This window comes from Myodes glareolus, chromosome 13, assembly GCF_982192425.1.
Source record: "Myodes glareolus chromosome 13, mMyoGla1.1, whole genome shotgun sequence".
Classification (NCBI taxonomy): Eukaryota; Metazoa; Chordata; class Mammalia; order Rodentia; family Cricetidae; genus Myodes; species Myodes glareolus.
Window position 1 is genome coordinate 62,667,175 of NC_142038.1, and position 12,674 is coordinate 62,679,848.

General features: G+C 40.6%; 1 protein-coding gene and 1 long non-coding RNA gene across 2 annotated transcripts in view; both read right to left on the minus strand.

Moving 5' to 3' along the window:
- Positions 1-12,534, minus strand: part of Elp2 (elongator acetyltransferase complex subunit 2) — a 40,025-nt gene extending 27,491 nt beyond the window's left edge. The window contains exons 1-3 of the mRNA XM_048442607.3: positions 12,347-12,534; positions 8,596-8,674; positions 7,164-7,234 (exon numbers count right to left, since the gene is read on the minus strand). Coding sequence (XP_048298564.1) covers positions 7,164-7,234; positions 8,596-8,674; positions 12,347-12,484 — 288 coding nt within the window. The 5' untranslated portion in view covers positions 12,485-12,534. The remainder of the gene's footprint in view (positions 1-7,163; positions 7,235-8,595; positions 8,675-12,346) is intronic.
- LOC146891807 (uncharacterized) lies at positions 717-7,156 on the minus strand. The gene is made up of 2 exons (XR_015005424.2): positions 1,524-7,156; positions 717-992 (listed from the first exon to the last, which is right to left on the minus strand). It is a non-coding gene; the product is annotated as an uncharacterized LOC146891807 (long non-coding RNA).
- Positions 12,535-12,674: the final 140 nt, after the last annotated feature.

Genomic DNA, 12,674 nt, shown 5'->3' on the forward strand with positions numbered 1-12,674 from the left:
ATGTTCAAAACCAGCACAATAACTTGCTTTACTTTTCTTAATCTTAGCCTAAAACTAGGAACAACTTAACTGTCCATTAAAGAGGCCCATGAACATCACACACTGTGAGGAATATCGCTTACAATTTGAGATCTATATTCACCTGGCAGTAGCTGCCCATTTAATAAACCAAAATGTCTGTCATTATCCAAAACAGAACAGCTCACATAAGATCAGTCTGAATGAGAGATTCACAAGGACAAGTGACAGCACAAGAACGTGGAGACAGAAATTAGAATAAGGATACAGGGCTCTGACAAGCAGAAGATAAACTCAACTCAGTATGGCACCTGTAATTCCAGTCTTTCAGGGGATCATGCCTTTAAGCCAGATTAGGACATACAGTGACCCTGTCTCAGGAAATGTGTATGCATATGCATTTAAGTATGTTTGTGTAAATGTATGGCATGATGTGGGGCTGAAGGACAAACTTAGTCCTCATCTTCCACCTGATTTGAGCCTGGGTCTCTCTTAGTTGTCTGCCATGATGTATCCCAGGCTAGCTGCCCCAGAGCTTCTGGGCACTCTCCTGTCTCCATCTTTGCTCCACAATAGAAGCTTTGTGATTCCAGGTGAATGCTACCACGCCCAGCCACTATGTGAGTCCTTGAGACTGAAACTCAGGTCCTCCAGCCTGTGCAGCAAGCATTTACCCACTGCATCTCTGCAGCCCATCCTCAGAAATATCTTTTTTATTAAAAAACATATACAGATACAGATATAATATACTATATATATAATCTTGGCTACTGTGATGGTTTGAATAGGAATGGCCCCCAAAGTTTGGCCATTAAGAAGGGGCACCACTTGACAGGGATTGAAGGATGTGGCTTTGTTGGAGGAAGTGTCAGTAGGGTGGGCTTTGGGGTTTCAATTGCTCACACCAGGCCCAGCGTTTCTCTCTTACTGTTGCTCCTTCTCCAGCACCACGTCAGTCTGTACCACCACACTCCCTGCCAAGAAGATAATGGACAAACCTCTGAAACTGTAAGAAGCTCCAATTAAATGCTTTCCTTTATAAGAGTTGCTGTGGTCATGGTGCCTCTTCACAGCAATAAACACTAGTTAAGAGAGCTATATACTTGACAGAAAAAAAAAAGATAAAGTATTTGGGCTTCAGATTGTTTTTTTCCTAATGCTCTTTTGGCAATTTCTCTTACAGTAGATTCAATTTACTTCAAATATTGAGTCTGTAGCATATGAGACCATTTACTTTCCTATATAACAATTCAATCATACCCAGTTATTTATTTTCTTCTTCTTTTCTTCATATACTATATATATCATGTTTCCCCCATCCAACTCAAGATTCTTCCCCCCTACCCATCCAACTTCATTCTCTCATTTGTGCTACAAACAAAAAACCAAAAACTGTAAAGCAAAACAAACAAAAAAATAAAACTGTAATTAAAAAAAGTACCCAAAATGAGAGGAAGCCTGAGTGACTGATCCACATGGGAGCACCAGAAGCCCAAGCAACTGACCTGCCTGGGAGCAGCAAGGAACCAGACCAGACCTGTGCACGGCCTCGACCTCAAGGAGTGGGCTCTGGAAGAGAGATTACCAGAGGTTCTGCTCCGCCTGCACCTGAAGGAGCACCCAATGGAGTCACAGATCCCCAACTATACCAACTAGAGGAAGAAGGACCCCTGAAGTACAGGCTCCACCAATTGTGATTGGAGGAAGAAGTGGTAGATAACAAGGTAAGAACACACTCAACAGCACAAAGAGCAACACGGTACCACCAGAAACTAGTGGTCTACAACAGCAAGATCTGAACATCTCAACGCAGATGAAGAAGAAAATGACCTTAAAACCAACTTTATGAAAATGATTGAGGCTGTTAAAGAGGAAAAAAATATTCCCTTAAGAAAGTGGAGGAAAAGACAAACAAAAAATTAGAAGTAATCAAAAAATCCCTTAGAGAAAACCAAGAAGAAGCAGTCAAATGGATAAAAGAAATAACTCAAAACTTGAAAATTGAAATACAGACAATAAAGAAAACACAAACCGAGGGAATTCTGAAAAGGAAAATTTGGGTAAATAGTCAGGAACCACAAATGTAAAAATAAACAACAGAATACAAGAGATGGAAGAGAGGTTCTCAGCCACTGAAGACACAATAGAGGAAATACATTCATTGGTCAAAGAAAATGTTAAATACAACAAAAGCTTAACACAAAATATCCAGGAAATATGGGACTCTATGAAAAGACCAAACCTAAGAATAATAGGGATAGCTGAGAAGTGGTGGCCCACACCTTTAATCCCAGCATTTGAGAGAAAGAGACAGGCGGATCTCTGTGAGTTTGAGGCCAGCCTTCTACAGAGCAAGTTCCAGGACAGGCTCCAAAGCTACACAGAGAAACCCTGTCTCAAAAACCCAAAAAGAATAACAGGGCTAGAAGAAGAAGAAATCCAACTCAAAGGCACAGAAAACATATTCAACAAAATCATAGAAGAAAATTTTCCCAACCTACGAAAATACAAGAAGCTTACAGAACACCAAATAGACTGGACAAACAGTCCCCTCGCCACATAATAATCAAAACATACAGAATAAAGAAAGAATATTAAGTGCTACAAAGGAAAAAGGCGAAGTAACATATAAAGGTAGACCTATCAGAATTACACCCAACTTCTCAATGGAAACCATGAAAGTCAAAAGGTCCTGGACAGGTGCTATGCAGACACTAAGAGACCACAGATGCCACCCCAGACTACTATACCCAGCAAAACTTTCAATTACCATATATGGAGAAAACAAGGTATTTCTTGACAAAACCAGATTTAAACAATCCAGCCCTACAGAAAGTACTAGAAAGAAAACTCCAGTCCAAGTTACATCTACTAAAACACAAGCAATAGATGGTCTCACAGCAGCAAACCCCAAAAAGGGAAACACACACAATACCACCAACAACAACAAAAACAAAAATAACAGGAACTTGCAATCACTGGTCATTAATGTCCATTAATATCAATGGACTCAATTCGCCTATAAAAAGACACAGGTTAACAAATTGGATACTAAAATAGAATCCATTCTCTGTTGCATACAAGAAACACACTTCGACCTCAAAGACATTACCTCAGAATAAAGGGTTGGGAAAAAATTTCCCAATCAAGTGGATCTAAAAAAAACAAGCTGGTGTAGCTATCCTAATATCTAACAAAGTAGATGTCAAATTAAAATTGACCAAAAGAGACAAAAAAGGACATTTCATATTAGTCACAGGAAAAAAATCCATCAAGAGGAAATCTCAATTCTAAACATCTATGCCCCAAATACAAGGGAACCCACATTTGTAAAAGAAACATTACTAAAGCTTAAATCTCACATTAAGCCCCCAACACTAACAATGGGAGACTTCAACACCCCACTCTCACCATTGGACAGGTCTACTAGACAGAAACGTAACAGATGATATGACTCATATGGACTTAACTGGCATCTATAGAATATTCCACTGAAACATGAAAGAATATACCATCTTCTCAGCACCTCATGGAACCTTCTCAAAAATTGATCACATACTTGGTAAAAAAGCAAACCTCAATAGATACAAAAGAAATGGAGTAACTACCTGTATCTTACTGGATCACCATGGCTTACAGTTAGAATTCAACAACACTAATTTTAGAAAGTTCACAAACACAATGGAAATTGAACAATGATCAACTGAATCACCAATGGCTGAAGGAAGAAATAAAGAAAGACAATAAAGACTCCTTAAATTCGATGAAAATGACCACACAACATACCCAAACTTATGGGACACAATGACAGCAGTCCTAAGAAGAAAGTTCATAGCACTAGATGCCTACATAAAGAAGCTGGAAAAACCCCACACTAGTGAATTAACAGATAACCTGAAAGATCTAGAACAAAAAGAAGCAAACTCACCCAGAAGGAGTAGACAGCATGAAATAATCAAATTGAGGGCTGAAATCAATAAAATAGAAACAAAGAAAACAATACCAAAAAAAATCAGTGAAATAAGGGGGTTAGGTCTTGGAGAAAATCAACAAGATTGACAAACCTTTATCCAAACTGACCAAAAGGCAGAGAAAAAATATCCAAATTAACAAAGTAAAGAATGAAAAGGGGAACATAACAATCAAGTAGGCTTCATCCCAGAGATGCAGGAATGGTTCAACATATGAAAATCTGTCAACATAATCCACCATATAAACAAGCTGAGGGGGAAAAAAAACCCACATGATCATCTCATTAGATGCTTAAAGTCTTCAACAAAATGTAACACCCCTTCATGATAAAGGTCTTGGAGAGGTCAAGGATACAAGGAACATTCCTAAACATAATAAAGGCAAAAACAGCATGCCAACAACCAACATCAAACTAAATGAAGAGAAATTCAAAGCGATCCCCCTAAAATCAGAAACAAGGAGGCTGTCCACTCTCTCCATACCTATTCTGTTAGTATAGCACTCAAAGTCTTTGCTAGAGCAATTAAGACAACAAAAGTAGATCAAGGGAATACAAACTAGAAAGGAAGAAATCAAACTTTCCCTATTTGCTGATAACATGATAGTATACATAAGTGACCCCAAAAATTCTACTAGGGAACTCCAAAAGCTGATAAATATCTTCAGTGATGTGGCAGGATACAAGTTTAACTCGAAAAAAAATGAGTAGCCCTTCTATATACAGATGATAAAGGAGCTGAGAAAGAAATCAGAGAAACCTCACCCTTCACAACAGACACAAATGACATAAAATATCTTGGGGTAACTATAACCAAACAAGTGAAAGACCTGTATGACAAGAACTTTAAGTCTTTGCAGAACGAAACTGAAGAAGATATCTCCCATGCTGATGGATAGGCAGGATTAAAATAATAAAAATGGCAATCTACAGACTCAATGCAATACCCATCAAAATCCCAGTACAATTCTTCACAGACCTTGAAAGAACAATACTAAATTTCGTATGGAGAAACAAAAAGCCAAGGATAGCCAGAGCAACCCTGTACAATAAAGGAACTTCTGGAGGCATCGCCATCCCTGACATCAAGCTCTATTACAGAGCTACAGTGATGAAAACAGATTGGTAATGGCATAAAAACAGAAAGGAGGACCAAAGAAATCAAATCAAAGATCCTGATATTAATCCACTCACCTATGAACACCTGATTTTTGACAAAGAAGCTAAAAATATAAAATGGAAAAGAGAAAGCATCTTCAACAAATGGTGTTGGTATAACTGGAAGTTGATATGCAGAAGAATGCAAATAGATCCGTATCTATCACCATGTACAAAACAAGTCCAAATGGATCAAAGACCTCAACATAAATCTATCCACACTAAACCTCAAAGAAAAGAAAGTGGGATGTACACTTGAATGCATTCTCACAGGAGACCATTTCCTAAATATAACCCAAGTAGCAAAGACACTGAGAGCAACAATTAATAAACGGGACCTCCTGAAACTGACAAGTTTTTGTAAAGGACAACAGTCAACAAGACAAAACGGTTGCCTTCAGAACCCCACACCTGACAGAGGGCTGATCTCCAAAATATACAAAGAACTCAAGAAACTAGATATCAAACTATCATGTAATCAAATTGAAAAATGGAGTACAGATCTAAACAGAGAATACGCAACAGAAGACTCTCAAATGGCCAAAAGACATTTAGTCATCAGGGAAATGCAAATCAAAACAACTCTGAGATACCATCTTACATCAATCAGAATGGTTAAGATCAAAAACAAAACAAAGATGACAGTTTATGCTGGAGAGGATGTCAGGTAAGGGGAACACTCCTCCATTGCTGGTGGGAATACAACTGTACAGGCGTTGTGGAAATCAGTATGGCGATTTCTCAGAAAATTAGAAATCAATCTTAAGACCCAGCAATATTGTAACTTTTGGGGTTTGCACAATCACACCCCAAAAACATTTGCTCAACTATGTTCATAGCAGCATTATTCGTAATAGCCAGAACCTGGGAACAACCTAGATGCCCCTAAACTGAAGAATGGATAAAGAAAATGTGGTACATTTACACAATGGGGTACTACTCAGCAGTTTAAAAAAAAAAAAGACATCTTTAAATTTGCAGGCAAACAGATGGAACCGGAGACAAATATAGCACATATTCACTCATAAGTGGATACCAGACATAACACAAAGGATAACCAGTCTACAGTACACACCCCAAAAAGCTAGAACCTTCTTCCAGAAACAGATGAAAGCAGATGGAGAGATCCACAACTAACCAGTGAGCCAAGCTCCAGGTGAAGAAAGGGATGAGCGATAATATGAACAAAGAAAGGAGTCAAGGCCATGATATGATGTGGAAACCCACATCAGCTGACCTGAACTAGCGGAAGATCACTAACTTCAGACTGACAACTGAGGAACCTGCATAGGTCCAAACTAGGACTCCTGAATACAGGAGACAATGGAGTGATTTGGACAGTACATGAGGCCACTGGCAGTGGGACCAGGATCTAATGCTAAAACCTGAACCAACTTTGTGGAACCCATTCTCTATGGAGATACCTTGCTCAGCCTGGGGGTGGGGGCTTGGTTCTTTCTCAATGAGGTGATGGAAGAGACTTAGTTAAATTCCCAGGGGAGGCCTTAACCTCTCTGAGGAACAAATAGGAGGTGCGGTGGGGGAAAAGGGGATGTGGGAGGAGGAGGGAGGGGGAACTAGGATTGGTACGTAAAAACTAAATAAATAAATAAAGCCAAAATGAAAAGAAAAAAAAAACAACAACAACAAAACAAAAAACACAAAAACATGGAACCAGTTTTGTGTTGGCCAGCTACTTCTGGACATGGGGCTTGACCTAGATTATATTTGAGACATCCAGTGACACTCAATGACAGAAAATTTGTTTTTTTCTTTCCCAGTAGGTATAAAATGCAAATACCTGCTTGGCTAGGGACTTTGTGTCCACCTTCTTCTCAGTGCTGGGGTTTCGTCTTCAGATTTTACAAACGATAAAGTATATAGGTTACAGATAAGCAAATAAAGTAAGTTCATAGATGAGAAAAAACGAGGGCACTCATAAATCAGAAAAGAAAGGAGAGCTAAAACATGAAAAGTAAATACAGTCATTTCTTAAGAGTTAGAAACAGCTACCGACCTGATTATTCTCTAGTTCCCAGTGAATCACTCGATTGTCAGATCCTCCAGACACCAATTCAGAGGAAGAGGCTGAAAAAGTTGTTTTGGTAAATATTTGCATTCATGTCATTTCTTCCCCTAATTATTTTCTTATCATCTTCTTAGGGACTCTAAATCATATAGTGACAGAACTTACTAGAGGGGCACTAATTATGGTGATGACACATGTAATTCATTTCATGTGACCTTACTTTTAACTAAAGCAAAATTCATGCTTCACAACAAAGTCCTATGGTGTGATTCCTGTGGTCTCTGATGTCAAGTGGTGGCAAGTAATCTATTTAAAACTGTGCTTTTGCACATACATGAAGAGCCATTCTTTGTAGTATATAATGCTTTTACTGATACACGACTTACTCTGACCTACTACTTGAGATAAGTGGTGTACTGAGCTTATTTTTTTTTTAAATATTACAGACAAAACCACAGGAGAGTCTCACTAGCACAAGAACATTCTGCACTTGCACCTAGATTGTAATGGAGAATGAAAAGAAACTTAACTCAAGAGTGTTAGACAACAGCACAGCCAGTACAAAAGGACAACTAAGAGAATTCCACTGGAATGAGAGTTACAGCAATCAACAGGTTCATTAGAAACTCTGGAGTCAGAGAGTCTCACAATGAAGAGAAATAATTCACTGCATTCCAGCGATTTTCAAAATTTTTGTACTACTTCACATTCTTTAAGAATTTGAAGAACCAGCCAGGCGATGGTGGGTGATTCATGCCTTTAATCCCAGCACTCAGGAGGCAGAGGCAGGTGGATCTCTGTGAGTTCGAGGCCAGCCTGGTCTACAAGAGCTAGTTCCAGGACGGGTTCTAAAACTACAGTGAAACCCTATCTCAAAAAACCAAAAAAAAAAAGAGAGAGAGAGAGAGAATTCGAAGAATCCCTAAGAAGCTTTTAATGTGGACTATGTATATCAGTATTAGAAATTTAAAACTAAAAAGTATTTTTTAATAGTTTATTTAAGAACGACAATGATGTTGGGCATTGAAACACATGCCTTTAGCCCCAGAACTCCAGAGGAAGAGGCAGGGGCACCTCTGTGGATTTGAGGCCAGTCTGGTCTACATCGTGAGTTCTAGGCCAGCCAGGACACAGTGAGACTTAGTCTTAAAAAAACAAACAAACAAACAAGTAAAGACAGTTAAGATGGTTCATTACATCTTAGGCACCTGCTGTACAAACCCAGAGACCTGAGTTTGAAGGTAGGTGGAAAAATCAACCCAACCTCACCAACACATACTGGCAATAGTAATTTAATTATAATGATATTTTTTCCAAACATACATCAATCAAGGAAATAATAAATTAAGAGATAACAAAAAAATTACTAACTGTACTTTTTCCAAAAGCATGAGATCAGTCTTCTGGGCTTTCTACTTACAGCCATCCCGTCTACGTATCCACTCCAGGCAATTGACTCGGGCGGTGTGACCATTCAGATTGTTGATAACTACCTTTCTCTTTAGAGGAAAAAAATATCAATTAGTACATTAGAATGTAGTGTACAAAGGGATTGGTAAGTAAGTAAAAATCAGCTGTCAGTATTTTGATGCAATAAAAAAGAACAGAATTCCAGCTGGAGAGTGGAGACACACACCTTTAATCCCAGCACTCAGGAGGCAGAGGCAGGTGGATCTCTGTGAGTTCAAGGCCAGCCTGGTCTACAAGAGCTAGTTCTAGGACAGCTAGGACTGTTACACTGAGAAACCCTGTCTCGAAAAACCAAAAAGAAAAAAAGAACAGAATTCCATCAACAGAGTTGCCTTTTAAGCCATCAACCTCTAACCGTGGCTTGAGTTACCCATTCACTAGAGTGATTTCCTGCCTTTTCACAGGTATTCACACCATCCTATTAATAACTTGACTACCTTAGCTCCTTTGATCTTCTTCTCCACAGTTCTGTTCACCCAATTCCCATGTCAGCAAGCCTGTCTTAACTCTCCCAGGATAAACAAAAAGTTCCTTTGAGGGTCACAGTCCTCAGCAAAATACTACCAAGCTGCATTAAGTAAAGGGTTTAATTTTTTTTCCATGTGCATTAGTGTTTTGTCTGTATGTGTGTCTGGGTGTTGCATCCCGGGAACTGGAATTACAGACAGTTGTGAGCTGCCACTGTAAGGGTCAAATTTGAACTAAACTAAGACCAACTCTCTTATGCCCTCTTCATGACCTGAAGTTCCCGAAACAAGCTGAACTCCACCCTGGGTATAACTGATAAGTATATGATTGACGACAGCCACTAACCACATGGCTAATGACAGCTACTAACTACGTGCTTCGACCATGCCTCATGTATTTTTAACTGCTTTACTCTTCAGTTCTGTATTTCCTCTCACCATAACCAATCAGGTTAAATGTCAGCTACCCCAAGACCCTCTGACCAGACTGTGACCCACTTGTGGTTTTTCTTTATATAAACCCTAACCTGTAAACATTCAAGACCACTCTCCTCCACCTGCTGCACCGGAGTGATGGACAGTGGTCCAAGCTTGGGGTTGTAATCAACTAAACCCCTCTGTGTTTGCATTGAACACTGGCTCTCTGGTGGTCTAATGACACGGGCATAACACCATGTGGGTGCTGAGAATTGAGCCTGGGTCCTTTGGAAGAGCAGCCAATGCTCCTAACCACTGAACCATCTCTCCGGCTCAAGCCAATGGTTAAAATAAAATAAAAAAAAATCTGTAGCTAATGTACATAAATTCATGGTTAATAAAATGGTAGGTTCTTTACCCCAGTGACAGTGACACAGGTCATGAAGCCACAACTGCTAAAGTCCTTCTAAATCAGATCCCTGCAAGTTCTACAGTTAGATCCTCAGCCACCCCTGGGCAGCATGACTTCACACACAGCTAAAGATCTGCTCATAGGACGTCTCATTACAGCCCTTTCCAAGTTTGTTACCAGTAGCACTGACTTGATGTCTGTTTGCATGCCAAACAGAATTTCTCACGGCTGGGAAAAAGGTACAGGTAAATGTGTATAAACAAATGTATTTAACAAATCAGCTCTCTGAGGTTGGAAAGCACTTAAATGCATTTCCTTGTCTCTCCCACTAGAATGAAAAGTAATTACTCATTATCTTTGTAGAGTCACAACGCCTACAGCAAGCCTAGACGGGATCTCAAAAAATGCCAAGAGAGCATCATCCTCAAAATTGTACTGTAGCAATGTGTGCGTGTGTGTGTGTACGTGTGTGTGAAGGCCATAAGCTGATATCAGAATGTCTTTCTCAATCAATTCTCCACCTTTTCTGAACCCAAGATTACTGTTTTTGCTAGACTAGGTAGCCAGTGAGCTCTGGAGTGAGATGCACACAGACACGCCTGGCTTTGACATGGATGCTGGGGGATCTGAATTTAGGTCCTCATGGTGGCTGGGCAAGTACTTTACCCACAGACCCGTATTTCAAGTGTTCCTATTCCTTAAATTAAGTACCCAACCAGAAAATATTTGACAAATTATTGACAAAGTATTTTGGGTGTTCAACATAAAAATCCTCTAACATGCCAGGAAGTGGTGGCATGCACCTTTAAGCCCAGCACTCAGGATGCAGAAGCAGGTGGATCTTTGTGAGTTCGAGGCCAGCCTGGTCTACAGAGCTAGTTCCAGGATAGCCAGGGTTACACATAGAAACCCTGTCTCAAAAAACAAAACAAAACAAAAAACAAAAAAAAATCTTGGGACTATCAGGTTATCATTAAAAAAATGTGACCGAGGTGGAAATGGTGGCTCAGGTCCGTGGTCTCAACGCCTGGGAGGCTAAGGCGAGAGGAAGGTAAGCTTGAAGGCAGCCTCAACTACAGTGGCTTCAGAGGCAATGCAGCCTAAGCTACAAAGTGAAACAAACAACAACAAAAGTTATGGAAGGCACGGGAACAAATCCACTGCCTTCTGCCCAAACATGGGCTTCTACTGGCCTAGTTGGCCACTGGCTGATGGGCAGTGTAAAGTTCACCTTTGGTTTGATATGCTTCTTCTTGCCAATCAAGAATATATGATAACGAGATAAACGTGAGAAAAGCTAAGAGCATGCTAAAAGTAAGAGGAAGCAATTAAAATTTTTTTCAAATAGAATCTTATATCTGCAAAATTTGAGGGAAATGGAATTCCAAATCAAATGTTAACAATGCAGCACTGTAGGAAACAGAGACAAGCATCTGCGCTGCATTTTGGTTTCCAGCCTTTCAACTGTGACGCAGGACCCATGCAACTCTAACTGAACCACCCTAGAGTAAACGATGGCGAGGCTTCATAACTCCGGTAGAATACATTAATTACTCACTTGAGAAGCTGAATAGGAAAACTGACAAAAAATAAACAATTAGCTGATCTTCAAGAAATGGGTTAAGTTCTGCCTTATAACCAGGACTTAGGACTCCCATCCTCTATTTTTCCCATAGTTCTTTAAAAGCTGCATCCACAACCGGGCAGCGGTGGCACATGCCTTTAATCCTAGCACTTGGGAGGCAGAGGCAGGCAGATCTCTGTGAGTTCGAGGCCAGACTGGTGTACAAGAGCTAGTTCCAGGACAGGCTCCAAAGCTACAGAGAAACCCTGCCTCGAAAAACCTAAATAAATAAATAAATAAATGCTGCATTCACGTCTCTAAAATATCCGTACAGAGAAACCCTGCCTCAAAAAACCCAAATAAATAAATAGATAGATGCTGTACTCACGTATCTAAAATATCCCAAATAAATAAATAGATGCTGCATTCACGTATCTAAAATATTCGTACAGAGAAACCCTGCCTCGAAAAACCCAAATAAATAAATAAATAAATAAATAAATAAATAAATAAATGCTGCATTCACGTTTCTAAAATATCCGTAACATTTCTTTGCAATTCAGCGTAAGCTCGTTAACTATACTGTGGGGAAACAAAGAACTCAGATGCCGTGTGTGGCTTTAACCCACGCCTAAATTTCAATTTTTCTAACGGTTCTGAGAAAGATGCCGTCCTTGGTGTTTCAGTTCGGGGGTCACGGGCCACGGTCACCCTAGGCAGAGAGAGGCAGCGCCACGCAGGAGAGGACAGAGTCCAGGCCCCTCGGGAGGTTCTCCTAGACCCCTTGACTGTAGTCGGCCTGCAAGCTAGGCCCGTAGCGCGCGCGCCTAATCCCTCGTACCTGAGGGTCATAGAGAACCACGGAGCAGGACGTGCCGAAGGCCAGGAGTCCTCCATGCCCGCAATTCCAACTCAAAGTTCCTCGAACCCCGTTTGGACAGCAAAACACGTGAGACACCTCTAGCAAAGGAGGCACCATGATTCCAGCTGGTCAGTAGCCGAGACACTCCCGCGCACTTCCGCCCCAGAGCGGAACTACTCTTCCAAGCCGCGGCTTCTCCCGCGGACGCCAGCCGGTCCGCATTTCCGAGGGGCCAGGGCGGGACTAAGACGGCCCAGCCCCGCAGGCCACGCCTCCCGACCACGCCCCCGTCTGCTGGCGTGGTTCT